Here is a 27612-nt window from a genome sequence, read left to right on the forward strand (position 1 = left end):
AAATCTGAACGAGAATTATTTAAAAACCAAACTCTTGCTTACAATAATGCGATCCCCAAATAAATAATTAAAACATACTTTATAAATAAGATGTATGTGGTCTATGTTAGTTGTATTATCAAGTACCTTAACTAATGTAACTTTCAGCAGCTTACAAGCTATCTTTGAATTGCTTATTTCAGTCTATTTTAACGATATTGACAAACCTATATTTATATACTAAACGTAAAACACGGACTTGTACACAGACCTGCCTGCTGATGGTCCCAGTGACAGGTCCTGGTTAGGAATGTAGGCCATTGCCATGGTAATACAGCTGCCTCGAGCTTCACCCTGTCTATCCTCCTAATCGAGAGTGTGTATGACAATACAAACCTGCTGCTGTTAATGATATTACTAAGGTGGTGATCATAAAACTAGGAGGGATACGATTTATATATCAATAAAATGACCATGTGCAATAAACCATGTTATTGCTCAGTCAGGGGACAAACATACTTCTGACATGCATTCAGCACAGAGCGGAGAGGAAACATTGTCATTTACAGTAATTCCGTAAGGTAATATTTTACAAAATAAAACATTCCAGTGTGTATTTATTTTTTGTTCAAGATAAAGCCGTGTTTTTTTCAGTATACCCCTCATACTTGCAGGAGTAAATGTTTTGAATCTTTCACCTACGTATTATTTCAGTTTTTAAGGACTAACGCAGCCACAGTGTCGCTTTATCTGATCACAATGAGGAATATAGTAAGGACCCACTGTGAGCAGCTGTCATCAGAACTGAAAGTTGCTCGCTTTAAAAGCTGACAGTTACACCCCTACACCCGTAACTACACAACGCAGGCTTTTATTCAATAATCAAGTGAGAGTTTGAGCACTCAGTCTTCTTTGCACAATTTTTTAATGGTTATTTGTTTTATTTGTACGGAAACGTTTATATGATAAAAACTTTGGGGGCAGCTGCATTCATTGCTCCCGGGTGGCAGTCAGTTAGTGAGATCAGCCCTCGAGCAGGCAGTGTTTATATGTGTGTGTGCCTTTAAGAATATCAGCCTACCTGTGAGCATGATCTAGAGAACTCTTCACCACATTTCTTGTCTTTTTTTTTTTTTACAGGGTTACACACTAGTTGGTGATAATTTTCTCCTGATTGTCACACAGCGTTTAGGATCGCGCACCGCTCCAGACCGAGACCGCAGGGGCAGCGCATTAATTTGTTGGTCTTGAGCGGATGGCATCTGTCGCTTCCGTGGGAACTCTCTCCAACAGGAATCATACGGCAGCGAGCTCGCTCTAAATGCGGACATGGGTGTTTCTCCAGACATGCATTTCCACGCATTTGTGTTCCTGGTTGCACAGTTTGGGCAGTGACCGCACCGCGGCCACATCCACACCGTCATGTTTTGCTTTTTCACGTCACCCTGACAACTTTGTGTGTCGAGACTGAAGAGCACTTTTTTTTTTATTTGGGATTACTGTGCCCGAATTTGCAGGAATGGTTCACCCAGGAGCGTGCTGCGTCCTCCTGCCTGTAGGAAGCAACTTCAGACAGCCGTGGCTTTGACCATCTTTGCCAGTTTCATGATCTTTTAAAAGAAAATAAAGGAAATAATGAGCAACCACAAGGGCGGCGGAATGGCATCGAAAGAAAAGCTGTATGAGCTGTGGATGTTATATTACACTAAGGTGAGTGCAAGTGCGGAAGAGCTGACGGTGACACCTGTTGTTGCCACAGGTTCCTTGCCTGAACTTTATTGTGACCCCTAAATACTCTGCGTGATTCACGGTGTGTGTACAGGGTCGCTCTTTGAAAAATCGAGGTTTTATTGAGGAACTCGCGTATTTTTTTTCTCCTGCATTTACAGTGACGCTCTGTTAATAGCCGAAGCTGCCTTGTGCACACTATAAAATAATATCATGTCACATTGATGCGCCTCTAAGCTGTCCCCAATTCGAAAGCAACGCGTAAAAAATGGCATTTGAAGCTGATTAACCACTTGTTCGAGTATCCGTTGTTATACCTGTGATGCAGGTGTTACTCAGACTACTTCCTGTTTCTGCTGCTTGCCTGTCTCCCCTACTGAAAGCATGCGCCTTTTAAACTGTTGGAAGATCCTACTGTCATATATTACTTGAAGCATATGCTTAGGCTTTGCACGCAGCAGCACTGTTACGCAGTAGCCAATTGCTTTCCTCTCTCCGATGTTGAATTGACTGTCAAATTTGTTTGTGTGGGAGTTTGGTCTCAGATGTTGTCCCCTGTGGGCGTGAGTGCAGCTCAGGTTTCTGGATGTTTATTAAGGTGTAATATATTGCTAATATGGATGAAAACAAATTAACTGGAGTAAAATATTGCAAATGCTTTCATATCATGTTCCTACTTGAAGAAGGAAGACAGTTTGGTTGGGTATTATTATTATTTAATGAGTTTGCAATCTGCTTCCATGCCTGAGGACACAAAAAAGAAAAAGAAAAAAGAAGAAGAGGAGCGTTTTTTTTTTCAAGTTTGTACGCGCTGTATCTCATCATCATCACAGCAGATCTAAAGGGCTAGTCTCTTGACAGTGATAAAACCTTCTCAAAGAGTGGCTCATGTTTCATTATGTATCTCACTGAATGTTGTTTTAATGAAGGGCTTAATCCCAATCTTGGAAAGCAGCCAACGACTTTTTAGAAGAGTGAAGTCAAAGGTGGACAAACTGCAAACAAACCCTAATAAATGCATCACCGATGAAGGTCAACAGTGTATCACCTTTTGCAGCATTTACTGTCAAAGTGGTGATTGTGGTCGCTCTGGGCAGATCCCAGAGGAAGTGTGTTTAATCCACTCCTCTGTGCTCCTCCTGCTGCTGCATGTAACTGCAAAGTTACTGAACTTTTCTGGTTATGCAACAAATAAAACAAGTAGTAGGTGCTGTCACAATCCATTGCTAGAACAAATCATTGGGGGGGGGTGTGTCTGTGAGGTAGGGAGGGGTTGCCCTGAATCTGGCTCCGTCAGCTGTCTCACATCTCTATGTGCAAGATCACTTCCTTATTAAGCTGCCTCTTGGCTCCGTGTCACTTTCCTTCAGTTGCCCTGAAGCCTAAAAGGACCAGAAGTTTCCTCCTTTGACTTTAAGAGTGGCACATGTTTTCGCAGCATTCTTGAAAGTGTATTTTTCACATGTGTAAACGACATACCCCATTGCTCGAGCGGGATTTGATTTGAGCTTAAATGTCACCACCTTATGTGACTCAGAGGAGCACAGCAGGCCGTGGAAAGGCAGGAGAACCACTACAGAGAACAATCACTGGCCTCTCCTACAAACACCACCATGTAATTGTATTCAGTGTTTTTGTTACCCGCCTGTTAGTCAGGTAGACACAGACAATATCATCTTTTAGTACACAGCCCATCTCTGACTCACAGACCTTGTTTGTAATTTGTCACACTAAAGAACGTATTGACTGCTGTAAATCAGTCAGATGGACAAGAAACCTGAGCTTTATTCAACAGGGGGTTTTGTCAAAGCTGTAAATAAGCCCTCGGCTGCTTTACGCCCTGTAACACGTCTCATTTTAAGTCCGAAAGCGCCTTACGTGTCCCTGTTTGTGACACTGACAGATTTGTTATATTGGTTTAGAAATGTTGTGCATTTATCACCTCCTTTGTGCACCCTGACAAAACCAAAACCGGTGTACTCAAATTTTCAGTGACCTTATATTGTCCCGTGGAAGTTGTTAAGTATGTCACAACAACTTCATACATCATAACAATCGATTTCAGCATGTTTGAGTAAATGTGGTATCTCCAGCCTTTAATCTGTTTTAGAAAGCACAGCTTGTCATTGATAAAGGAGGTCCGCCTCCTTTGACTGTGCAAAAAAATCACATTTCTTGCCAGACCTTTAGATCAGGAGCTAATGTAAATGTTTAATAGACATTGTGATTGAGTAGCGTATTGCGCTAAAGCCGGTGAAAAATGGTAAAAGTTCTGTGCAAGTGACTTCAAAAATCACAGGCAGACGATGATTTATAGGCTGATTATTTTCTCGATGCCAGCTTCCTATTATTTTGCCACATACTGTAGCTCAGTAAATACCTGAGCACAGGCAATTTACATCTAGACTATTTACTCACAGACAAGTTCTTGGTTTTCAGGGCTTGCTGATGTAATTTTGTCAGGAAATGTGCTAAACAAAGTTGTAGTTAGGGCACTTTAAGATTTTGTGCAAGAGACAGGACGTGTTTGTGTCTCCAGTTTTGTAAGGCCAGCCTTTCCAGCACTATTTCATTGCTTCATATCTCACATCTAAGAATATTTGAAGGCCATTATAAAATCCTCATGACTTGCGGTATGGAGGTACGCAGAAGAGTCTGATCTAATCGCTCTGGTGCATAACTTGTTAGATCTTGTCTGGAAAAAATGCAAAAAGGTATTGTTCTTGGGCATGTTTGAGCTTTTCACCAAGTCAGGATGTAGTAATAACCAGTACTTGATCAGTTTTGTTGGTTTGATATTTTATATCTGTATCAATGTAATTGATTGATTGATCAATCAACTGGTGATTATAGTAAAAAGTTACATTTGTATCTTCTTGTTTTCTATTTTGTCCAATTAAAACCAAGGACTATTACATAAGAATAAATAGGCAGCGAGTAGTTTTACTAGAGTTAATAACATTGTTGTACTTACTCTTATTGTTTGAGTTCTTCTTAAATATTGAATCTTTAATTGACCTGTTGACTTGGTAAAAGTCAGGATAGCTCAATGAGTCATATTGTCTTAAATATCTGGTAAATATGCTTTCATGTTGTTACAAATGCATCAACACGCACCACTAGGTACAAATGAAGTGATCAGTTGATGAGATGGCTGACATAAAAAAAAATTAATCAACAACTGCTTTAATTAGTGTTCAAATTAATATACTGGTAAAAAAAATCCAGCTTTCACGTGTGAGAATTCTTTGTTTCCCCGTCATATTTGAAAGTACTACATAAAACAAATCTGAGGATAGTAAACAATAAAAAGGTGGATTTTCAGTCTGTTTAGATAAGATGATCAATAAATCTTCAAAAATAAAGAAATAAAAAAGACTGATAGTTCCAGCCTTTCAGGCTGCTCTAAGTCAGGAGTAAGCCTCCAATCACAGATGCCATTTTTCTGCCAAAAAAGAGAAGCATCATTTTCAGCCAGTAAAGATGTAAGAGTAAGATATTAGTCTGGAAGAGAAATGGTGTGTTATTATTCTGTGGTCCATAGCTTGAGGACCTAATTAAAGCCTTGAGACGCAGCGCTGGGCCACAGCGTTAACCCAGCTGCCACCCATCAACAGCTGTGAAACCACCTCCTCAGATTTCTATGAAAAGAACAAATCACACATCCTTGCTTTTGTCCCTACACAGTCAGTCATGCTACTGTGTGTTTGTCCCAGTTACTAGTGCTTTGATGCATGTCAGCAAACTGTTCTCAGAGATACATCCATCCCTGCAGCTGACGATATATAGCCCTGTTAGCCCTCTGATTGAATCCCCTTGTGTGCCTGGGCTCCCCTGTTTACCGACCGAACGGCTAACCAGGAAAATCAAAGTTCTCTTTGCTTTCCCTTGTGCAGGAAGCTGGAGCGAAGCTGAATGCCAAGCAGCACTGAGCGGCACAGCTGCTTGGCCATGTGCAGAGAAAACAGAGATAAATGACATGCTTTATAGAGGCCGATAGCTCATGGTTGGTTTGTGACATTTGTTCTAATTGTGGTTTTAATTAGCTTTTCTAATTGTAAATCTGTCTTTGAACTAGCTTGTTGAATTAGCTGCGAGCAAATGATTCGGATTTGTTTAGAGGGGCTGATCAATAGTAAGTCGATATGGGAAGATTTTAGGAGTCGTTAAAGGTGGAGACATAAAGCAGCGCTGTACCAGAAGTCTAAGCCAGTTCTGTTTTATTAAAAAAACACACATTTTTTGGCGGGTTTTTATAAACAAGAACTGATTCAAACACCTGGTGTATCTGTGACCTCTGTCTCTCCCTGTTTTTTAATCATACACTAAAATCTACCTGTTGCACAGCCAACCAATGTACCTGAACTGAATGCCACAGCCTCTTTAGTCAACCTACACTTTATGAAGCATATTAGTGTGCATACTTGTGGATTCTATTCAATAATGAAAAATAAAAACCAGCTTTAAGATTCTTATCTTCGCCCCTCAAGTTTAAAATACCTAATTGTTCAGATGACAGAGCCACACAACAATAGGTTGTTTGTCATTTCCTGTTTTCGTTGAGCACACGCAGAGATTTTAAAATGCAGTTTGTGTATCAACTTTAAAATCAGATGGGGGGTTTTTCTGCATGTAAAGTTTAACCGTTTGAAGGCATCTAAAGTCAATTTCTCCAATTTCAAATGCAGTTTTTGTGATTTTATAGCATCCACCTACTGTTTCAGCTGAATCTGCTCACAGTCTTCTGGTCCCTGTGCATAAGCACAGCCAGACACACTTTACAAAAACAAACGCTAAATTTCAAAGTTTCTCCTGCAACATCTTTTTTTTTTTTTTTGGCTAAATATAGGAATCATAAATGTAGTCCCGGTGCTTTATTGTTACTGTGGGATGTTTTTATAGAGGCCTCTCATCAATCTACACACAAGTTGCACTACAACCAAAAGAGGAAGGGGTTTGACGAGGAGGCGAGGATGAAGGAAATAAGCTTCAGTTAAAGTGACAAGTAATTTCCTGGTTGCTCGCTTTACGCTTGAAGACAAAAAACGAGCGAGTCAGACGCTGCTGGTGGTCAGGAGTGATGTGCAGCTGAGCCGCTGACTTTTGTCTACGCCGACGGTTCATCTGAGACTGGGTTCGCAAGAACCCGGCACCCTGCTCAGCCGCATACAATGAGAGATGGACAGGCACATAAGTCAATGCCAGTTGGTAATGTACATTTCACATTAATGCAGGAAAGGCATAGTTGCACAAAGGGTTCAGGTTATTAGATTGCTGCTACTCTTACTCAGGCAACTTAAAAATGCAGATCTAACAGAACATGAAAGCATACATGTTGGAGAACTGTGCTGAACTGTAAGATTTTAATCGCCGTGCTGCTTTCCCACACGAGCTGCAGCAAACGCTGCTCACTCGAGCCATTTCCCTGCTGGTTCAGGGGGAAGTACCTGATGAATTGTTATACCATGTGCTGTTTTTTATGTTATTTGTGTACAGTGAGTCAGGCGGTCTGAGACAGCTCATGTCTTCCTTCTAAATCGGAGAAGATTCACGCTACGCTTACTTGCTTGCTCAGTTATCAGAACGCACAGGTTGTTTTGGCACATGAACATCAGAGAACATTTCTGCACATTTCTCAGTTTTTTGAGTTTTTTCAGATTGAGTTTTGAAACTTTACATTCTCAAAAGTAGGGCTACTTGTCTATCGATAATAATGAGCCAGCTTTATATCGAAATCAAAGCATTGCTCATAAAAGAAAAACAGTTTAAAGTTGACCTGTTTCGCCTGTGACCTGTGTCATTTGTTTGTAACGAGATCAAGAGACTGTTGTGTGGAGGGAAGACTGACAGGATATGTTGCAGTGCAGAGACTGATGGTAGCTGTGATAGCAACTGTTGTATATAAACATCCTTGTACAAATGAAGTTGTCTTACATGACATTATAGAGGGGCAGTAATAAGAACATCTTGTCCGAGACGAGGATGTGCTCACGGTGAACACAGGGCCACTGTTGACGTTATGGGTGGAATTATGATTTGAATGAAAGGAACATGTTGTTTTTGTTTCTTTCAACCTCCCCCGTGATGAAAAAGGAAAGAAATAGCTCATGTGTTCCTCTCTGTGAGAATTGCATCTCTTTGCAACATCCTGTTACAAAAACAGGTCATAGCATTTTCTGTAGCCACCGTGTGTCAGAGTTTAGCGCTAAACCTTTCTGTTTGATACTACTTGGTCCAACTGACCACAAAGAGCTTGCTTTTATAGGTGGGCATTTTTCATGCCCTTCATTGTTTACTAACACTGTACGCCTAGAGGCGTGAAGGCCGATTTGTTATAGCCTCACCTGTTTCTTCTTCCCTTCCACAGAAGGATGTGGGCTATCTGCAGCAGTGGCTGGAGGCATTTGTGGCATCCTTTGAGAGGCTCATTGATGTGCAGTCGCTGGAGCCTCGGAGGTGAGCGGCTATTTATTTTACACAAACTACAAAGCCACAAATTTCCACCGGTTTATATTCCGCACTGTGGACATTGGATGTGACATGTTTATGCTTCACGGCCTCTGCTGCAATCCCTCTTTGCTCTTACTTCCCTTCTCTTCTCTCATGTCCTCCTCTCTCATCTCCCAGGCTGGAGGAGTGCAGCTCAGAGGTGCCCCTGCTCCCCCGGGAGGTCCTGGTGTTCCTTAGCACGCAGCTATGGCACAGTGCGCTACACCTCACCGGCGCTGCAGAGCAAAACAGCAGCACTCCACACCCACTGCTCCTCATCAAGTTCTTCATCATTGTTTGCAGGTGAGGGCACAGCCTGCTGTGCAAATGTGTTGTAATGAGAACTGTAAACATGTTGCGCAGTTAATAGGTTGTGCTAATCGTAGCGTTCTGTAAAACAACTTGCAGACGTTCTCACGACGATAGGCAGGAGATGACTAATTAGGACAGGCTACATCTCGGGTTCCAAATCATACGCCCGAATTTGCGTCGCATGTCTCATGATGTCACCTTAGTTCACGCAGTGGGTGGAATTAAATCTTAACCACTATCAGTTCTCTTTATTCAACAGTCTGTACCAAAAAAAACAGGGTGTGAGGGGAACTGGGTAATTTCTATTTTTCACAGATATAGTAACGTTTGAAGCTGTTTTTTTTAAATTAAATCAGATTTGACTGGTGATTCTACTGTAGATTTTTTATTATGCTCCACAGTGACTAACCGAAAAAAGTGCCCTCACCCCTTTCAATCTGTGAGACCTTTCCTAGCACCTTTCCTAACCTAATTCTATGATTTCTCTTTACTTCTAGGAATATGGAGAACATTGATCCAGAGAAGACCCCTAGTTTTGTTTTCGAGACTATCAAACTTTTGAATTTCTGTTTAAACCAGGTAAGGCCCTCATAAGCAAGATTTCAGCGACACAGTTTGGCTCCCCATACATGGACAAATTTGCTGAAATAGGATATGGAAGTAGAGATCCAGTAGGCTTACACAGAACTGGGTAGTAAAATATATATGCTTACCCTAAGGAAAGAGAACTAGGCTATGGTTAAAAGAGAAGTGGGTGGGTGTGCAGTTGACCTTGTTTTCATTGTTAAGGAATTTGAAAGATGTTCAAACAGGGGTTTCTACTCTGATTATGAACTACAGATGATGCAGATGTGAATAAATGTGTACCAACTTTCATTCGATCAGTTAAAGAAGGGAAAAGGGGAGAAATCGTCTCTGGAGTCGGTCGTGCAGTACGGACTTGTGCTGTGCGAGAGCCTGTTTGACCCTTATCAGACGTGGAGGAGACGCCTAGCAGGGTGAGTGTGTGTTACTTCAACACTGGACATTGCCTGCGTGAATGTGTGGGAGGTGGAATTTGGGCGCACAAAGACTAGAAGAATACTCTTATTTGCATTCAACGTCTTGCACAATCTTTTGTCACAGTAACACCTCATCTTGTTGCATCTAAGCCTTCAAGTCAAACAAACCTCATTAGTACCAGCGGTTTGAGTGGCAGCCGCACACTAACTAGGCGTGATGTGAATGGGAGCGTGGTGACTCGAGTCTTTGTGTGTTACAGGGAGGAGGTGAGCTTGCTGGAGAGGAACAAGTATAAGTTCTCCCCGCTGGCCTTGCCAGAAGAGCTGCCTGCCCTCTTCCATGGTGAGACACTCCCTTTCAGCTGTTCTGCAACTCTGATCTTTGTCAGGCTTCACATACCACAAGAATCAAACAGTTCCAAGTGAATCACTGTCTGGGAATAAAAAAGAAAAAATATATGTGTATGTAGAAATGGTTCAGTTCTCAGCATGTTTACTTCGGGTAAAAAGAACTCAGTTATTCTGCGTCTAATTATCAGGTCTCAATCAGCTGTCCAAGTGTTAGTAATTATAGAGTCACGTTTGCTCTAATCTGTTAGCCATGTGGGAAATCTCAGGCTGGACAAGTTTCAGTATGTCCACATTTTAGGAGGATTATCATAATACCAAGCTGTAATTGGCAATGTTAAGGGGCTACTTGTGTAATACCGAGCCTATAAGAAAGGCTTAGGCTTTTCTCTTTTGCATAACTGTAAAACAAAGAAGGCACTCCAAGGGACGTTTTCTGAGGCGTTGTGGTATGAAGTTTTCCCTTTCATTTATTTATTTTTTGCTGTTGGTCATTTGCTATAGCCCCGTGTGCTATTTATAGTGACTGGAGCCTGGAATCGGTCCCAGTATGCATTAGGGAAAGAAACAAACTAGAGAGGCTGAAAAGAAAATGTTTTTGCTTTAATTTAATTATATTTTGAGAGCACTGCGTTTGTTTTCTGTCTTGTGGTTCCAGTATTAGCTTGTCTTACATAATATTGTTTTGGCTTCCTGACACAGAAAGTCTGCAGGAGAGCGAGAAGATCCCAGAGTTCCTCACGCTCAGATTGGCTCATCTCCAAGGCGCTGTCATCAGTGGAGGAAAGGTCTGCTACTCTGTCCTGTCTATCAATAATCACTCAGCAGTCTGAGGAAAAACAGTAGACAGTCAAACTAAAATACAAGTGAGTCAGAGTCACGCTCCGCCTTGTTTTTTGCAGAAGAATGGTCTTCTTTCCATCACTCCTTACTCTGTGGATGACCTCTTCTCGGTCCTGCGAGCATGGTGCTGCCGGACCTCCCCTGAACCCAAGGACACCAGACTCCCGCGGCTGAGCTTGCAGTGCCTGACAGCGATGATCCATCTCCTGCACACCAGCAGCCCTGTGGAGCGGCAGGTGGAGATCAGGACCATCCTGGAGAACTACTTCCAGCTCCTCAACTGGAACCGTCCACTTAGCAGCGATCAGGAAGACAGGCAGTCCTGGGAAGACAGCCTGATCTCGCTCCAGAGCCAAATGCTAAGTAAGAGCACATTCACTAAGTCTCAACTCTGCCTGGGTGCAGATTGTTCCCTTTTTGTTGATCTCTCTCAGTCGGTATGAAGGGCAAGAATCAATTGTCCCAGTGTGTGATAAATAAGATGAGTCAACCCTATTGTTGTCACTTTTAGCTGCTATTCCTGAGATCCTGCAGTGCTCTGACAGACCAGTCCTTCAAGCTATCTTCCTGAACAACAACTGCTTTGAACACATCCTCAGACTCATTCAGAACAGCAAGGTCAGAGCAAGTCCTTTAAAAACATTTTGTGTCTGCTCTTTCATCTCTGTGCTCTTCTGAACCAGCCTCCCTACCAGTCTGTCACCTTTTTATTTGTCTCACGTCTATTTCCTCTGTTGTTCTCATAAATGTCACATCTGCCGCCTAATCTCTTTCTTCTTTGGTTACCTTGAAAAAAAAATCACAAATGTTCATGCTTCCATGTTACTTGTCCGTCACTTGGCTTTGATAAAGAAGTACCCCTGCATCTGTTGAGAGAGACCAGGATCACACCTGTCTCTTCTGCCTCTCTCGGATGAGTTTTTTTTTTTTCTTTTTTGGTCTAATTGTCTGTCTTTTTGTGCTCTCTGTGTGTGCGTGTCTGCCTGCGTGTGTTTGTATGTCCTGTAGCTCTTTCAGAGCAACAGGCGTAGGCCGGAGCGTGAGGTTGTGTGTGACCTCACCACGCGTTTACTCACTGAGGTCGAAGTGGACCAGGTACTTTCCCCCACTCTGTGTTGCTATTGGACTGTCAGCAGGAAACTCAGTGCTCTCTCCACTCGTTAGCTGCTCTGAGCTATTTAAACAGGAAGCTTAGGGCAGGAAGTCTGGCTTACACTCATTTGTAAATACAGCAGGTAGCACTGGCTGTACATGATAGTTGCCGTCTCGAGTTTTCTTTTTATCTGCCATCACACAAGTGTCCTGTCACAGCTCATCTTAGTTATTTCAGGCATTATGTTGATTTCTATCACAGATGTAAATAGGCTGAATTCCCTGTTGACAGCACTGAGCAATAAGAGCATGCTGTGTTTTTCATAGTGCATGAAATGGTTGCTTTTGGGTGCACGTCTTTCCTTCTTTTCCTCATGCGTTAACTGCTCTGACGTGTGACTGGTGGTGCTTGTATAAAAGATCTGGCTCCTATCCTGGAGTTTGATGTTGCTTAATTTCTCGCAGTAGTTGAGGATTGCCTCAGCTCTTTCTTTTTTTTCGGGTTTTTTTGGTTGGCTTTGGGTTTTGCATGCTGAGACCTATCAGTAATTAACAACGGGGCGATTGTTTGGTGACTTGTTCAACTGTGTGCTTACTTTTAGTACTTACGGTGTAAAAACTTTTTTAAAGAGGGCTGTTTAATAAAATTCCTCTTACAATTTGTAGATATTTGGTGCAAAATTCATGTGTTGAAGCTTTTGTGTAGGGTTTACTTTTCGTTTGTTTTGGGAAATTTTGGCGCCAGCTCATGATGATGCACATTTCTAATCAACTGTGCCTCCTTTTTTCCATACAGGTCTGGGAGAAAGGGTCAGACAGTATTACAGTTCATGCTTTGGGAGTCCTCACAGCTATAATGAGTAACTCACCCAATGCTAAGGTAAAGCCCTCCTTGATGTCCTCTAGACAAAAACCTGCATGTTCTCCTCAACGCTACAAATGTTACAATTCCTGGTTGCTGACCAGGAAAGTTCCTTCCGTTAATGTGGGGAAAGCTCATTGTATTTCCTTCCAATATATGGAAGTGTGCCAGCTAGCTATCCCCTGCAGAACAGCGTTCTCCAGCCTATTTCTGTCTCACTTCCCCTCAGGAGGTTTTCAAGGAGAGGATTGGCTACTCCCAGCTATTTGACGTGCTGAAGAGTCAAGGTCAACCCACCAAAAGGCTTCTGCAAGAGCTGATGAACATGGTGAAATATGAATTTTCTCATTTTCCTTAATGAGTACAGAGACAGTAGAAGTCAAACTGCCCCAGTTTAAATGGTGTTATAGTCATTAGCCTAACCTGTCTATATCTTATCCTTTATTTCTTATTCTCTGTCTTCTATCCAGGCGGTGGAGGGCGCGCACGCCCATGCTCATCACCTTGGCATTAGTAACGACCAGCCTCTGCTCCTGCTCCTGCAGTGGCTGCCTGACCTTTCAGGTCAGAGGGACCTGCAGCTGTTGGTTGCTCAGTGGCTGGCTACCGTTTGCGGTGGCTCCTTGTCTTGTCGCACGGTGGCTGTGGAAGCAGGCATGGTGGGGGCTCTGCTGCAGGTGCTCTCCCATCCCCAGTGTCTGGACAGGCAGTGTGCAGACTCCCTGCTGGGCCTCTTGCAGGACTTGGGCTCTCTATGTTTCAAACCAGAGGAGCTGAAGAGTCTCTTGAGACTCCTCAGGGTTGGCCAGGACAACGGCGCACTGGCAGGGAGGGTCCACCCCTACTGCACTCGCGTTATACGTGTGCTTTCAGCCATGGCAGCCAGAGAAGGAAAGGACAGTGCCTTGCAATATTTTGATCTTACACCCCCGATGGCAGGGATCATGGTGCCCTCAATCCAGCGATGGCCAGGCAGTGGGTTTGCTTTTCACGCTTGGCTCTGCCTTAACATGGAGTTCCCCTCTTCTCACTCAGACTTCTCCAACAACCGTAAACCTGCTGCCAGCTCTGGCATGGGTACTCAGCATGACATGGGAAAGGGACCACGCAGGAAACAGCTCTACAGGTAAAAGGACACATTTGTGAGCAATAAAGTAACAACACGATATAATTACATTTATTGCTGTGGACTAAAGTGCTTGACTGAGATGCTTTTTTTCTGTAAAGTTTCTTCACAGCGAGTGGAACTGGACTGGAGGCCTTCTTCACCATGGAGGGCGTGCTGGTGGTGGCTGTTTGCACTAAGAAAGACTACATGGCTGTTGCTCTGCAAGACTATCCACTAGCTGACTCGTGCTGGGTGAGTGTGGACACCTTGGAGTATATCTGATGTAATAAATTGAGTTTTTCTCTTGAGAATAAAGTTGCTGTGAATTTTGAACTAATGTTCATAATGTTCACCTTTGTAGTATTCAAACTTTTAGCATGGCATTTTTTTTTTCCATCAACACGTGTGTTTGCTGTGCTATATTCACAGCATTCAGTGGCTATAGTTCACATCCCAGGCCGCCGTCCTTTTGGTCAGAATTTGGTCACTATCTACATCGACGGGGAGCTGCGTAAAACCGCACAGCTTCGCTTTCCATCTTTCAGTGAGGTAACTGAAACTAGCATCGCATGTATTCTATTATTAGAGAGGAGTTCCTCCTTATCATTCTAATTCCTTCTCTTTGTACCCCACCCAAACCTGATCCTGAAGCCTTTTACATCCTGCTGCATCGGCTCTGCAGGCCATCGGACCACTACCACCACCACCTCTCCTAACCTGCCCACATCATTTTCCTCCACTCCGTCACCTGAGTTTGCCTTCCCCTCCCATGCCCCCTCCCTCATCCGTTCCCAATCCTTCCCAGCTTCCTTTGCGGGTGGCCGCTGGGGGTCCATAGGAGACTCTCCAGTGCACACAATCCCAGCAGGACTGCAGGACACGGAGTGGGGGACACCCACATCCCTGGATGGGCTCCTAGGCACTGCCTTCATCTGCCACGAAGCTCTGCAGCAAACCCAAACAAGAGCTCTACATGCTGCAGGTGCAAAATGTTCTTAATCACTTTGAGTATTAGTGTAAGTTAGGATTCACCTCTGCCAGAATTCAGCATACAATCAAATATTCAGGAAACCAGCAGTAAAGAAAAATCACAGTCTCTCAGAGGTGTTGCTGAAAGATTAGTCCTGCGCACACTGAAAACAAGAGTAGCTTTTTTACATGTGCACCGAGCGATGTTTGCATATTTCATGACCTACATTGCTTTCTACACTTCATCACAGGCCCCAATCACGTGTCCTTATTCAAAGTGGAAGGAGAGCTGTCTGAACTCAATAGCAAACTGCTGCTGTACTACACTCCACAGGTAGCTCACTGAAACTTTCATATTGCACTACAGTGCTGTCATTGGGTGAATTATAAACAGTACAGATTATTCCTGTTTATGCATGTGTGTGTGTATGTTTTCTTCAGGCCTTTAAAAATCAGATATGTCTGGACCTGGCACCCAGTCACCATTATGATGGCAGGCTTACAGGACACAGGGTGGTGAACTGGGACATCAAGGTTAGATATGAAGCATTTTCAAATGTATTGTATTCATTTTGAAACTGTATCTCACATTTATGGCAAGTAAGAAGTGTTATAACTACCCATGTTATATGCCTGCGAACTCTTACCTATACTGTACTAATAATGCACTGAGCACTGCACAATGCTATTTTTGTCATGGTTTAATTTTCTTTTTCTTTTTCTTTTTTTATGATTGTGATTTATTTTGTTTTGTCCCTGCAGGATGTTATAAACGTGGTCGGTGGTATGGGGGTTTTGCTGCCCCTGCTTGAGCAGGTGTGTGAGGCTGAACAAGTTTACAATGGAGGTCAGGAGATCTCAGACTTGCTGGGGCCAGAACTCACTTCCCCCAGAGGCCCTGCTGCAATGCTGCTGCCGCTGAACAAATCTGCAGGTCAGTTAATCTTGAGTTAATTTAATTTTTTACTGCTCTGTGTATTATATGCGGCTATAGCATACAATCAAATAGCTCGCTCGCCAAAATGAATCTCACAAATCTCTAGTAGCATATAGATAGTCTTCGATTTGTTTGCCCAGGTTTTGAGATATCTGCTTTTCGTCTTCCAATGCTGTTCTCAAGAAAGTCCCAGAGCCACAGGGATATTGTAATGATCACACTGACTAGAGAGTGGCACTGTGTAATAGGATCCCAGCATGCAACAATTCAGTTTATAAAATGTCTTCCCTCCTGGCGTTATTATTTATTTACACAGCAACTCATCCACGAAGTTTTAGACCATGTAAAGTTACAGACAGGTGCGTAAATGTTGCCAATTCTCTGTAAACTCAATAAATGCAGACTTCTAAATCTCCTCTGGTATTAACATCAGCATAAAAACTGTGTGCCGGCAGCTTTGTGGCATGGGTTTCCATGGCCAAGCAGCTCCTGTAGGTGGCCCAGTACTTACATACACTCCATATAGTATACTTTTACTGGAGCTACTTTCTGTGCCTTGAAAAGCCAGAGTATGATCCTGCAACTATGTAAAATACTTTAAATGTAGCTTTTAACTAATGCGAGAATGAAATAACATTTAGATTCACTGTACTGAGGTAGCATCTGTAATCTTTTTAAAACTTTAGTAAATTAAACCAAGCTGTCAGCATGTCTGCATACACTGCATGTATACTGGTCAGAAAGCATTGCATGTTTATAGTTTTCAAAGCTAGTATCACAAATATTCATTATTTCCTGTTGAATTTAGTTTAGATGTAATCTATAAGTGACATCCTGACTAGTAGTAAATTAGAGCTTAGATGTAGTGCACGATGCAATGACAAGCAGGAAGTTGCAGACAAACAATAAGCATTGTGCAATCAACCCTAATAGGTTAAATGTCAGAATCTATGTGGGCATAATGATGAGAAGTCAGTAGGTCAGTTCACCTAAGACTGGAAAAAATGTAACAAAATGAAACATATAATCTGACATATGTCGGATGACTCATCATGAGATTAGAAAATGTCAATAAAGTGCCTGGTAATGCGAAATGATGACTGCCGGTAACACCGGAAAAAATGATTTGCCCTATTTTTCTTCTCACAGAGGGCAGACTAGAGAGAAACAGCATCGCCGCGTTCCTGCTGATGGTGAAAAACTTGATTCGCCAACACCCCGTTAATCAAGAGAGCCTCTTGCACTGCCACGGCCCAAGCATCATAGGAGCCATGCTCAGCAAAGTAAGCTCCCCTCACATGCTATCCATTCCATCGAGTGGGAACTAAATGAGAGAAGAACTGATTATCATCTGAAAGCGAATATCTGACCTTTTCCATTGTATTGATGCAGCGTAATCGCCGTGTAATAAACGGGTCTAGTGTTGTCGAAAGAGCAGCGGTTCTCTCAGAATGACAGTATCAAATGATTATGTGGGGTGAATGTATGGAGTTTGCTAGACTGCACAGTCACTCTTTGAATGAGAGTGGTGATAGCAGCTGTACGACCTGAGAAAGTGCTGAATTGCAGTAAGGTTGTTTTTTTTTTTAGTGACATCTAAGGACAGAGTAGTGTTTACTTTTTCTCACAGTGACATGGGAAACATTAGCCTCATGTCTCAGAGTCTCCTGCTTTAAATATTTTCAACAGTCTTCTTGTGTTTAACTTTACACAGGTGAACTTTTGCACAGACTAAGAGTGTATAAGCTATAGTTTATTTAGTTTGTTCTACTAAAGTATGTATGGATGCACAAGTACATACAGGATGTGGCATATTTTATAAAGTGTAGTAGTATATGGGTAAAAAGCTCTATTCTGGTGCATTATATGTTGCAGATGTTGCACAAGTACTGTGGCACACATACTTTTGAGGAAATGTCTGAATAAAAACACGATGAGCGTGAATGTCAGACTGATCAATGTTACATGTTTGAAAAGGGCTAAACAAAAACACTCACTGTCTTGCATCAAACAAAACACGGATTAATGTGGCGTGTTTCCGAGTTACAACAGTGCTGATTCAGCAGCCACAGTAGTGTTTTTTCTTCTTCGGGTCAGTGATAATTTCCTGTATGTTTAAGCTCTGAACTTGACTTCATCATACAGTATTCTCAGATGTAATTCTTCAATGCACCTAGCTAGGTCTTGCATTCTGTGCCATCTTGGCCATATACACTAATCAGCCACTTCATTAGGCACACCTTCCTATTACTGGTTGGAGTTCCTTTTGCCTCAATTCTTTGTGGCATAGATTCAACAAGCTGCTGGAATTCCTCAGATATTTTGGTCTTTGTTGACATGATAGTATCACACAGTTGCTGCAGATTTGTTGTTTGCGCATCCATGATGTGACAATCCTGTTCCACCACATCCCAGAGGTGAGATCTGGTGACTGTGGAGGCCATATGAGTACAATGACCTCGTTGTCATGCCCAAGAAAGCAGATTTGAGATTTTGTTATATGGCATGTTATCCTGCTGGAAGCAACCATCAAAAGATGGGTACACTGTGGTCATGAAAGGATTGACATGGTCAGCAACATTACAGGTAGGCTGTTGTCCAGTTTTAGTAAGCCTGTGCAAATCGTAGGTTTCCATTTCTTAGTCAAGTATCATTCAAAGTTTCTTAAATCAAGTAAGACATCTTGACCATTCATACTTGCATAAATGCATTAAGTTGCTGCCATGTGATTGGCTGGTTGAAATGCTTGCATTAACAATCGGGGGTAATTAATAAAGTGGCCAGTGATTGCATGTTTAAATGTATAATATTAATGTGTTCAATCCTGTAAGGAAACTACTTCTTATTAGTGTGGCAGTGGCTCACAAATAGAAGTGTTATATACAGTAAACAAACACTACTTCTTCTTCTTCTTCTTCTTTTTTAGTGTTATTTAAACGGGGCTTCATTCCCAAAAATCCAGATAAATGAAAGCAAACTGAACTTTAATACAAACTGCTATCTGCTTGTTTCTTCTGCAGGTTCCAGGCAGTATGATGGACATGAATGTTTTAATAGCATGTCAGCTGCTGCTGGAGCAGGTTTTCAATGAGGGCAACAGTCTGCTCTTACAGCATCTCTACCAGCACCTGCTCTTTAATTTCCGCATCTGGACCAAAAGCCACTTTGCTGTTTGTCTGGGTAAGCCACAAGCAGCCCCTTGTTGTGGAGTAATGCACCTGTGAACCTTTTAATGTCTGCCGAAGCTTTTTGTGTCCCTTTTTATACATGTGCACATGGTGGGAGGAGAAGGAGACGGGTCAAAGCACAACAGAGTGGGGGCTGAATACATTAATGTCTCAAGTTCAGGCTGTGGGACGGGTCAAAAGGGAATCGGTGACTGATGCACCACTTCAACGCCCCGTGTTATAAATTGCTGCTCCTCTTCACCACAGTCTTGCATATTAGTTTGACATTTCTAAATGTCAGCCTGAAAGAAGATGACAAAAGTATTCTTTGTCTCCCAAAGCACACATACAATACCTGCAGTCTGTGATAAACAAAAGCAAGCAGCGGATGAGGAGGAAGTACGGCGTTCAGTACATACTGGATACCGTTCGAACATACTACAGGTAAACCTTCTGTTACGATGATGAACGGTCACATTAGGTAAATGATTAGTGTATTCAAAAATACTCATCACTCTTATCGGGTTATTGTAAATATCCGTGTTTTGTTCACTCCCCTTTGATACCAAAACGTTGTTCCTCAGATGGGATTTCATTGAATTCATTGAAATATCTTTGGTCACAGTGTGGAGAAAGACGGCAGCTCTCTGTCTGATGAGAAGCAGACGATTCAAACCTCTCTCTTCGCCTTGCTGAAAGATTTTCTTAAGTCTCCTACACAAGAGGAGCTTCACTGCGTCCTTGCCTACGTTCTGACTGTAGGAGAGGAGCAGCAGGTAATAACTCGCATGTTTTACAGCTGTTTTTATTTCAGGAGTTTAAAATTGCTATCATTTGACCTTTTCCGTGTAATATTTTACTCCTAATCTCTTTTTCTTTATATGTTGTTTTGGTATATCTGCACTTTTCGAAATGCTCTTTGTGCAACTTCAAACTTTACCCTCCCTACTCCACATTTCTTGGCTCTTCATCAACCTCCTCCTTCACATCTTTCCCGTGTCTCTCTCACTCAGGTGGTGAAGGCCTTGGATGTGCTGTATGAGCTCTTGAGGAGCAGCCCTCCTCGCGAGCAGGTGCAGACAGTGCTGCTGGAGTGGGGCGTGGAGCAGCTGTACAGTTTGCTGCTCAATCCAAGCTTTGGGGATGAGGCCAGAGAGAGGGTCTTCAGGGTGAGATCCAGTCACCGGACCTCTGCTTAACATATTGCAATTTATTAAACAGCAGATATGTGCATCGTACTGTAAACTGTGAAAATGGGATCCTCACAGTTTCCCTGTGGTTACCTTCTAGGTTTTGTACAAGATCCTCAAGAGCGAGCGTGTGTCGGAGCGCAACAAGCATCGCATTAAACTAAGGGATTTTGGCTATCGTGGACTTGTTTGCTGTCTTGATAACATTCCCGTAACCATGACCACTGTCCGGTGTCTGTACGAGCAGGTCCTCGCTACAGGTAATACAAACACAAGAGTTTTCCTTTTATGATGGAAATGGATGACAAAAAACATTTATCTGATGTTTAGATAAGAAAGCTGCGCTTTAGCCCAAAATCAAGTGCAGTGGTCAGTCCTGTTTTTTGTAATGCTTTGAGAAAATAATATAATAATAGTTATAAAACGTTCTAATAATGACAAAATAGTGAATTAAATTGAATGTTTCACTAAAGGTTCATAAATGTATGTAAGATTAAAAAAGCAGCAGGCAGAAGTCCAAAAAAGAAACTCTCTCCCAACTCGCCTAGCTTGCTTTTTCATGCCTCCCAGACCTTCTCAGATACAATATGCTGAAAAATGATTGCAGGTTTCTGTTTGAAAGTGACGCTGAAAACATATTGCCTACCCCAGCCTTGAATCGACTAACCAAACAAACTGAATAAACAGCAATAACTTCCTTCCATTAAAACAAGCTTGAAATGATGAAACCAATGAATTAACTGCTGCTCCACAGATGCCAGTCCTAGTTTTAGAGACCTCCTGGCTGTGGCCTGTCTGTCCCATCGAGCTGAACTTACTGTCCGACTGGACGTGTGTCGCAAGGTCAGTCTGCTTAAGAAGTCGTGCTCTTATAAAACTGGCTTTTTCCCTCCTATCCCACCAAAAGATTTATTCTCAGTAATGAAAAGCTCTTGTTCTGTTTTACCCCAGCTCTTTCATCTGATCTACTCCAATGAGGATTACGTGAAACAGCTTGCGAAGCAGCCTGGCTGGCAGGATGTTCTCACCAAACTCTATGTGAAAGAGTCCTATGAGGCCCACGCTGCCACCATTGCCGACTCGAGCAACCACACTCCAGCAGAACCAAACTACCGGCCGCCTCTGCGCAGAGAGCAATCCCTGGTCATAGAGGACGCACGCACAGACATTTTCATGAACTACCGCACCTCGCAGGAAATCGAGGATGAGGACGAGGAGGATGAAGGTGGACAGCGGGACATCTCTGAGGGTTTCTCGGATTTATCACAGTCGCCTCCCAGTGGAGGCGGAGGCCCGCTGAAAAACTTCACAGGCTCCCTGCATTTCAAGTCGTTTGACTCGGTGGATCAGGGGAGCCACTCATCCTCTACCTCCAATCCCGTTGACATCGCCTCGTCTCACCATGAAGAAGAGGGAAGGGACTACCATCCGCTCTCCCCCTTCGGTACATCACCTTTTGATTTGGATTTGCCAGGTGTGGGAGAGACTGGCACACACACACCTGCTGGTAGTCTGACCAACACACCATCCCCTCTAGAGCACTACAAACCATTCCCACCGCTCAGACCAAGGAAGAGCTCCAGTTTGTCCAATGTGCTGGATGACACCAGCTATGGGACCGATCCTCCTACTGGAGACACAATCTCCAACACGTCCAACCCACAGGTATGCCTGCTCCCTTAATGCGGGTTTCACTGCACTTAGCATGTAAATCCAGGCTTTGAAATCTCGTTCCTTGTCTATGATATCTGATGAGATTTTGTTGAGCTCCATTTACCAGCTATTGTTCACACTGCAGCAGACCCCTGAGGAGGAGCTGTGCAACCTGCTAACCAACATCGTGTTCTCCGTCCTGTGGAGTGGCAGCGGAGCGGAGGGCGCGGAAGATGTGGTGTGGAGAGAGCGAGGACAGGTATTTTCTGTTCTCACCAAACTGGGCTCCTCCTGCCAGCTGGTCCGCCCTCCCGATGACATCAAACGCAGGTTAGTTACGCGGACTTGGAGAAGAAACGCACCAGGAGTGAGCCTGTCTCGCAGCTGAAAAAACAAACGAAACCACTCCTTCATCTGTATCACCTTATTGTAAATATCTAGAAGCACCGTCTTGTTATGCAGTGAATTATTCAAAGTCTGTTTGCTGCTTTGTGCATCAGCTTGTTGGAGATGATGCTGGAGTCATCACTGTCAGACCTGAGGGACGCCCAGGGAGCGTTCCTGCCTTTCTGTCCCAGTCTCGTTCGGCTCCTCAGGCTGCTGCAGGACTTCCTGTTTGCAGAGGGTACAAACAACCACGCGCTGTGGAGTGAAAAGGTATATTAGCTGATTCATGTAACAGCAACTCATCCAAGTGTTGCATTATTGAAAGCCTGTATTTAACTCTCATAAGTGAAAAACACCAAAGACAAAAGAAAGTCCCTGACAAATTTGATTTAATATTTTATGGTTATATAAGCAAAATGAATCAATACACCAAGAAAAAATATGCTCTTAATAAAACCTGCCAATTTGTAGCCCAAATAATGTCACATTTTCTCCTCTTTATCAGTCCAAATTCTTCAGTTTTAAACACAAAGCACAAGTGCTCAATTTAAGTATAATCAGCTTACTGAATATCCTCATGATTGTGTCTTATTTTATCTCTTTCTATATGTGAGTTGAATTTCAAAATAAAATTCAAGCTAGTACAGATCAGTAACGTTAGCTTAGCTTAGCACAGGGTTTTTAGAAAAAGGTGGCCTGGCAGTTTCTGTGACTGCTCCAAGACCAAGAAACGGTCATAAAATTTGTAAATGTGCTCCACCTTCATGATCCTTTTTACAAAGTACTTATAATGTGTATATAATGTGTTTCTCACTACAAGGTGCTCATCTCCCATCAGAATCAAACAGGGATACACAGTGGCTTACCCCAAAACACCTTGGTTTGTAGACAGAGCAAGCAAGGAACGGCTGTGATTGGTAGAAAGCCTGCTCTGACACCATGCTGAGTCATGACTGACCCTTTGTTGTTTTAAAGGAAGATTTTATTATTTTGCGATGCAGCTTCGTTAGCCATTGATTTTCTCATTTAACGCTCAGCGAGAAAATAAATCAGTGTTTCCAAAAAAGATTCTCAGACTTTCCCTGAAAACTAGAAAAGTACTATATAAGAACCAGTCCATGTACTAAATGTGGAACTTGCTCTACTGAAGGGTGGAGAGGCGTGGTTGGGTGAGAAGTTTGCATTTGAATAACCTTTAAAGTCAGGCTGTACTGAATGGCTTTGGATTTTTATAGACGCTGCAAGGTGTGGAAACAGGTCTAGGCTTTGTCTTGAGTTCTTTGTTGACAGATGTTGTTGTTCTGTTGCAGATCTTTGAAGGGGTGGTGAACCTGCTGGACAAGTTAAACGCCTGGCATAGCACCCCTGGAAGTCCAGGAAACACTGAACTGAAGGAAATGGCCCAGATCGGCCTGCGTATCATCACCGGATATATCCAACAGCAGCACCCCACGGTCAGCTGCAACCACGATATTATGCACCAACCATATATGTCAAATACTTTTCACCAAGCATGTCTTTCACAACGCAAACACCTGCAACATTGAATTTTGCAGAACTGTAAAGGTTTACAGTCCCTATCATGATAAGTAAACCCAGATAAAGATAGTTTTTAAATACCAGGCCTTCTATGGCTTTCTGTTCAAAGATATTGCAGTCATACTTTTTAGGGAGTGTTCTGTATGAAAGGGCAGCTTCTCTCTGAGTTATCACGGCTGTTGTGGCTGTTCTCGCTGTAGGATAGAGAGAGCAGTGTTAAATGAACTGACCATAAGGCTTTCCATTACATGCTGCTGGTTTCATTCATCTCCTAAGTAGTGCAACTCCCCCTTTTGTCACTTTAAAGATATATTAACTTAATTGCACTTTGACACATATCACAATTTTTGGTCTACTAAGGAAAGTAAAATGAATCAGGTGTTTGGAGGTAGTCATGGATATTTGCTATGTACACAAGTGTGATTTTGAGGGACTTTTTAACCAGTTTCTTTTTAACTTCTCAATCAAATACTGATATAACACATAAAAAATGTGCCTATAATAATAAATTAGTGTTATTTTTTTCTTTCTGAGATCTATGTGTCTGTTTCCCCTTATCAGGTGAGTGAGATGGCCTATCTCAAGCTCCACAGCCTTCTTCAGACTGTGCTCTGCCTGAGCTGGGAAGAGGTGTGCTTCTTGCTGGGGCGGATTGGTTCCCCCTTGTGGCCTGGTGGTGCAATGGACAACACCAACTACGGACAGCCAGAGACCTTTTCCCACCTTGTGCCCATCGTGCGTACGCTACTTGACCAGCACGCCGACCCCGTCAACCTCCAGAAGCTCCTGCCCAACCTGCCCATCACCAACGGCAGCACCACCTTCGCCCAGGACCTGAAGGCCTATTGTCAAACACTGGAGTGGCAAGGCTTTTACCAGCAGCAGGTCAGTGTCCGCTGAAATGGGGCATTTAAAAATAGATGCCATTTATCTTTTGTTTAGGGAGTCTCGAGAACTTGTTCTCCTCACTAAGCACGTTTAATAAAGCGTGCACTCTGATACGGCTGCCTCTGTTCTCTGTCAGGTTTGTGTACTTTAGGAATATTTGCGGTTTTATTTTCAGGCTTTACCAGTTACCTCCCGGTGGGCAACTGAGAAATCTAATGCAAAGTTTAAAAAAAGAAAAGAAAAGCTATCACAAGTTTAGAAAAATGAAAAGGCAATCTTAAACTCCCTAATGTTGCCTGGTATTTTAGGCAGAGCTTAGTTTATGCTTGTACTTGCACCTTAAATAGTTCATGAACTGATGCCAAACAGACACACTCCACACTGAGCTCAGCATTGATTTATCATTGCGCTGCGTGACAGTGTGTGTTTATAAATCTGCTTCGTTTAGATTACTTATGTATACGGATCCCGCAGTACATTAACCAGTATGGCATAACTTTGGCTAACGTGAAACTTCCAGGGCGCTTTTTTCATGCAGAAAGCGATCACATACCGTCTGTCTTAGTGTGTTTTCAGTTTATTTTTAGAACAGTTTGTTGTAAATGTGCTTACAGTTTTAGCATTTAGCGTTAAAGCAGTAAGAATCTTAATACGCAGTGCTTAACGGTTAACGACAGAAGGTTTATGCCACAGCTGCCCTAAATAAAACAATATTGGTCCTGACCAAAATGATGTTCTTGTCATGGTTAATGTGCAAGCTCTCTAATTGAAATGATATTTGATATTTTTTATTATTATTATTAACCTTTATTTAACCAGGAAAAGTCCCATTGAGATTAAAAACCTCTTTTTCAAGGGAGTCCTGGCCAAGAGGCGACAACACGTTGAAATTACTGAAAATATTTAGTTTGAATGACTGAGTGTTACCTTGAATAATTTTTGACTTCTCAAAGATGACCAGTGTGCTGGCTGTGTGACCAAAATCAGTTTGCTTATTTGCTTTTATTAACCACTTCAAAAACAGTGTCCGAGCTGGGAGACAATACCAGAGTATCATTAATTCCTGCATAAACTCTGACACTGTCTCTCTGTGTTTTAAACGTGCTGCGGTCCAGAGTGTTTTTGTCCTATCTTGCACTTATATAGCATATTGGAATCCTTTCCGTCTGGCTTCAAAGCCTTTCCTAGTACAGAGACGGCTTTTGTTCTGTTTAAGCTGCGTTTAAATGTGCTTTATAAACACATTATACTTACTTCAATTGCGCCTCTAGGTTCAGCCCACCATGGAGCAGTACGAGCTGGACACGTTTGGGAGGAGCCATGACATCATGTCCAATTTCTGGAACTCGTGCTTCGATGACCTGATGAGTACAGCCTTTAAACAGGAGAAAGAAAGATCTGACAGCAAATCCAAATTTCAGGTTAAGACCTTACGACCTTCGCACTGCAAACTGCCGAAATACAGTTTCGCATCGTTTACTTCATGCATGTGCCTGTAAAAACAGGAGGCAATAGTGGATCCCTGCTTGAAGCGAGCCCGGACTGAGAACAACAGGTACCTCATTTGGCAGAAGCAGAGCTCCAGCCAGCAGGGGGTGGTGTGGCTGCACTGGAAGTCTCTCCGCAGGCTTTTGACCTGTGAGAGAGCAGCATGGGCCAACAGGTACGACAGCTCCTCTCAGCTCTGATCAAGATATCATGTTTAGCTGTGGATTTTTAAGACTAAGTTGTTACTGTGCTCACTACCCAAAATGTTCTGATGTGTACTTTGTGTCTTTGATCCCAGAGTTCAGCCGGAAGTAAAATGGAAATTGTCCAATGCAGAGACATATTCAAAGATGCGCCTCAAACTTGTGCCCAACTATAACTACGATCCACACAGCGAGGCCAGCGCCCTGCGGGATAACATGGGTATGCCACAGACTGTAAGCACGTGAGTGTTTTTTCTCAAAGTACAAAGCTGCACTCACCACGTTGCCATATTTCTGTGATTATCAGGAGCTGAAAGCCCCCGTGGCTCCGAACCCCTCCCACTGGCTGTTGCTAAGGAAGCAAAAGTAAGCGACATGGAGGACGATCAGTTAGGAGAAGAGGACCTTCTCTTTTGGGATAAGACGTGAGTTCTGCAGAGCTACTGCCACCTTCTGCTGCAGGTTTCAGTATTAAAAAATGTAAGGTATGGACATCCACTGAAGCTGTACTTTTTTTCAATGCTCGCAGGGCGGAGGGAGAAGACGAGAGCCAGAAAGAAAAGCTGGTTCTGTCTGAAGACTGTGAGCTCATCACCATCGTGGCAGTTGTTCCCGGTCGTCTGGAGGTTACCACACATCACTTGTACTTCTATGACTGCAGCAGTGAGAAAGAGGAGACAGAGGAGGGTGAGAAATCTTTGACACTGTGGAAAAAAAACCAAAACACGTGTCCAAGCTGAGGTCACTAATAAATGTGTCCCCCCAGGAATTGGGTTTGATTTCAAGCGACCTCTGTCACAGCTCAGAGAGGTTCATTTGAGGCGCTACAACCTGCGAAGGTCTGCACTGGAGCTTTTCTTCATCGACCAGGCTCACTACTTCATCAACTTCAAAAAGAAGGTGACGCCTGATTTAAATTGAACTGCTCAGGAAGCTGCAGCCATAATTGAAACTAAAGAGCTTCTGCTGTTTAGTTTCAGTGAAGTCTGTGCTTTTGAAGTTATGAAACTGCGGCTTCTGTGCTCTCTAAGATTCTCAATCTCTCACCCTTCAGGTACGAAACAAAGTCTATTCTAGGATACTCGGTCTGCGGCCTCCAAACCTCTTTTACTTTGGCTCCCGCTCTCCCCAAGAGCTGCTGAAGGCATCTGGGCTCACACAGGTCTTAATTCATATCATTTCTTCAGACATTCTTCAGACAAAGATCATCAATCATGTACATGTTTGTGACCAGTCCAGTATTGATGTTAACAGAAATGGGTGTGCAGAGAGATCTCCAATTTTGAGTATTTGATGCAACTGAACACCATTGCTGGACGCACTTACAACGACCTGTCGCAGTACCCTGTGGTAAGTGTGCCGCACTTGTATCTGCTACCACTGCTATCACCAAAGAGTTTGCACTTTCAGTGTGAGCAAATGCTACAGT

General features: G+C 42.9%; 1 protein-coding gene across 4 annotated transcripts in view; it reads left to right on the plus strand.

Moving 5' to 3' along the window:
• Positions 1–726: 726 nt before the first annotated feature.
• The window catches only part of nbeal2 (neurobeachin-like 2), a 32991-nt gene continuing 6105 nt past the window's right edge, over positions 727–27612 (plus strand). The window contains exons 1-39 of one of the 4 annotated variants that reach the window (XM_026184080.2): positions 727–1689; positions 8075–8163; positions 8335–8499; positions 9006–9087; positions 9394–9506; positions 9770–9852; positions 10560–10645; positions 10760–11063; positions 11212–11318; positions 11709–11795; positions 12589–12672; positions 12884–12982; positions 13125–13780; positions 13882–14014; positions 14192–14311; positions 14414–14744; positions 14983–15065; positions 15173–15265; positions 15494–15665; positions 16818–16951; positions 18689–18848; positions 19177–19279; positions 19461–19611; positions 19849–20004; positions 20126–20285; positions 20780–20868; positions 20977–21690; positions 21824–22008; positions 22179–22335; positions 23376–23519; positions 24166–24489; positions 25764–25913; positions 25998–26155; positions 26279–26403; positions 26491–26608; positions 26713–26870; positions 26950–27083; positions 27238–27345; positions 27438–27533. In XM_026184080.2, coding sequence (XP_026039865.1) covers positions 1615–1689; positions 8075–8163; positions 8335–8499; positions 9006–9087; positions 9394–9506; positions 9770–9852; positions 10560–10645; positions 10760–11063; positions 11212–11318; positions 11709–11795; positions 12589–12672; positions 12884–12982; positions 13125–13780; positions 13882–14014; positions 14192–14311; positions 14414–14744; positions 14983–15065; positions 15173–15265; positions 15494–15665; positions 16818–16951; positions 18689–18848; positions 19177–19279; positions 19461–19611; positions 19849–20004; positions 20126–20285; positions 20780–20868; positions 20977–21690; positions 21824–22008; positions 22179–22335; positions 23376–23519; positions 24166–24489; positions 25764–25913; positions 25998–26155; positions 26279–26403; positions 26491–26608; positions 26713–26870; positions 26950–27083; positions 27238–27345; positions 27438–27533 — 6486 coding nt within the window. In that variant the 5' untranslated portion in view covers positions 727–1614. Of the gene's footprint in view, positions 1690–6246; positions 6916–8074; positions 8164–8334; positions 8500–9005; positions 9088–9393; positions 9507–9769; positions 9853–10559; positions 10646–10759; positions 11064–11211; positions 11319–11708; positions 11796–12588; positions 12673–12883; positions 12983–13124; positions 13781–13881; positions 14015–14191; positions 14312–14413; positions 14745–14982; positions 15066–15172; positions 15266–15493; positions 15666–16817; positions 16952–18688; positions 18849–19176; positions 19280–19460; positions 19612–19848; positions 20005–20125; positions 20286–20779; positions 20869–20976; positions 21691–21823; positions 22009–22178; positions 22336–23375; positions 23520–24165; positions 24490–25763; positions 25914–25997; positions 26156–26278; positions 26404–26490; positions 26609–26712; positions 26871–26949; positions 27084–27237; positions 27346–27437; positions 27534–27612 lie in introns of those variants that run through there. The other 3 variants (XM_026184081.2, XM_026184082.2, XM_026184083.2) reach the window with 3 other exon arrangements.

The sequence above is a fragment of the Astatotilapia calliptera genome, chromosome 11, assembly GCF_964374335.1.
Source record: "Astatotilapia calliptera chromosome 11, fAstCal68.1, whole genome shotgun sequence".
Taxonomy (NCBI): Eukaryota; Metazoa; Chordata; class Actinopteri; order Cichliformes; family Cichlidae; genus Astatotilapia; species Astatotilapia calliptera.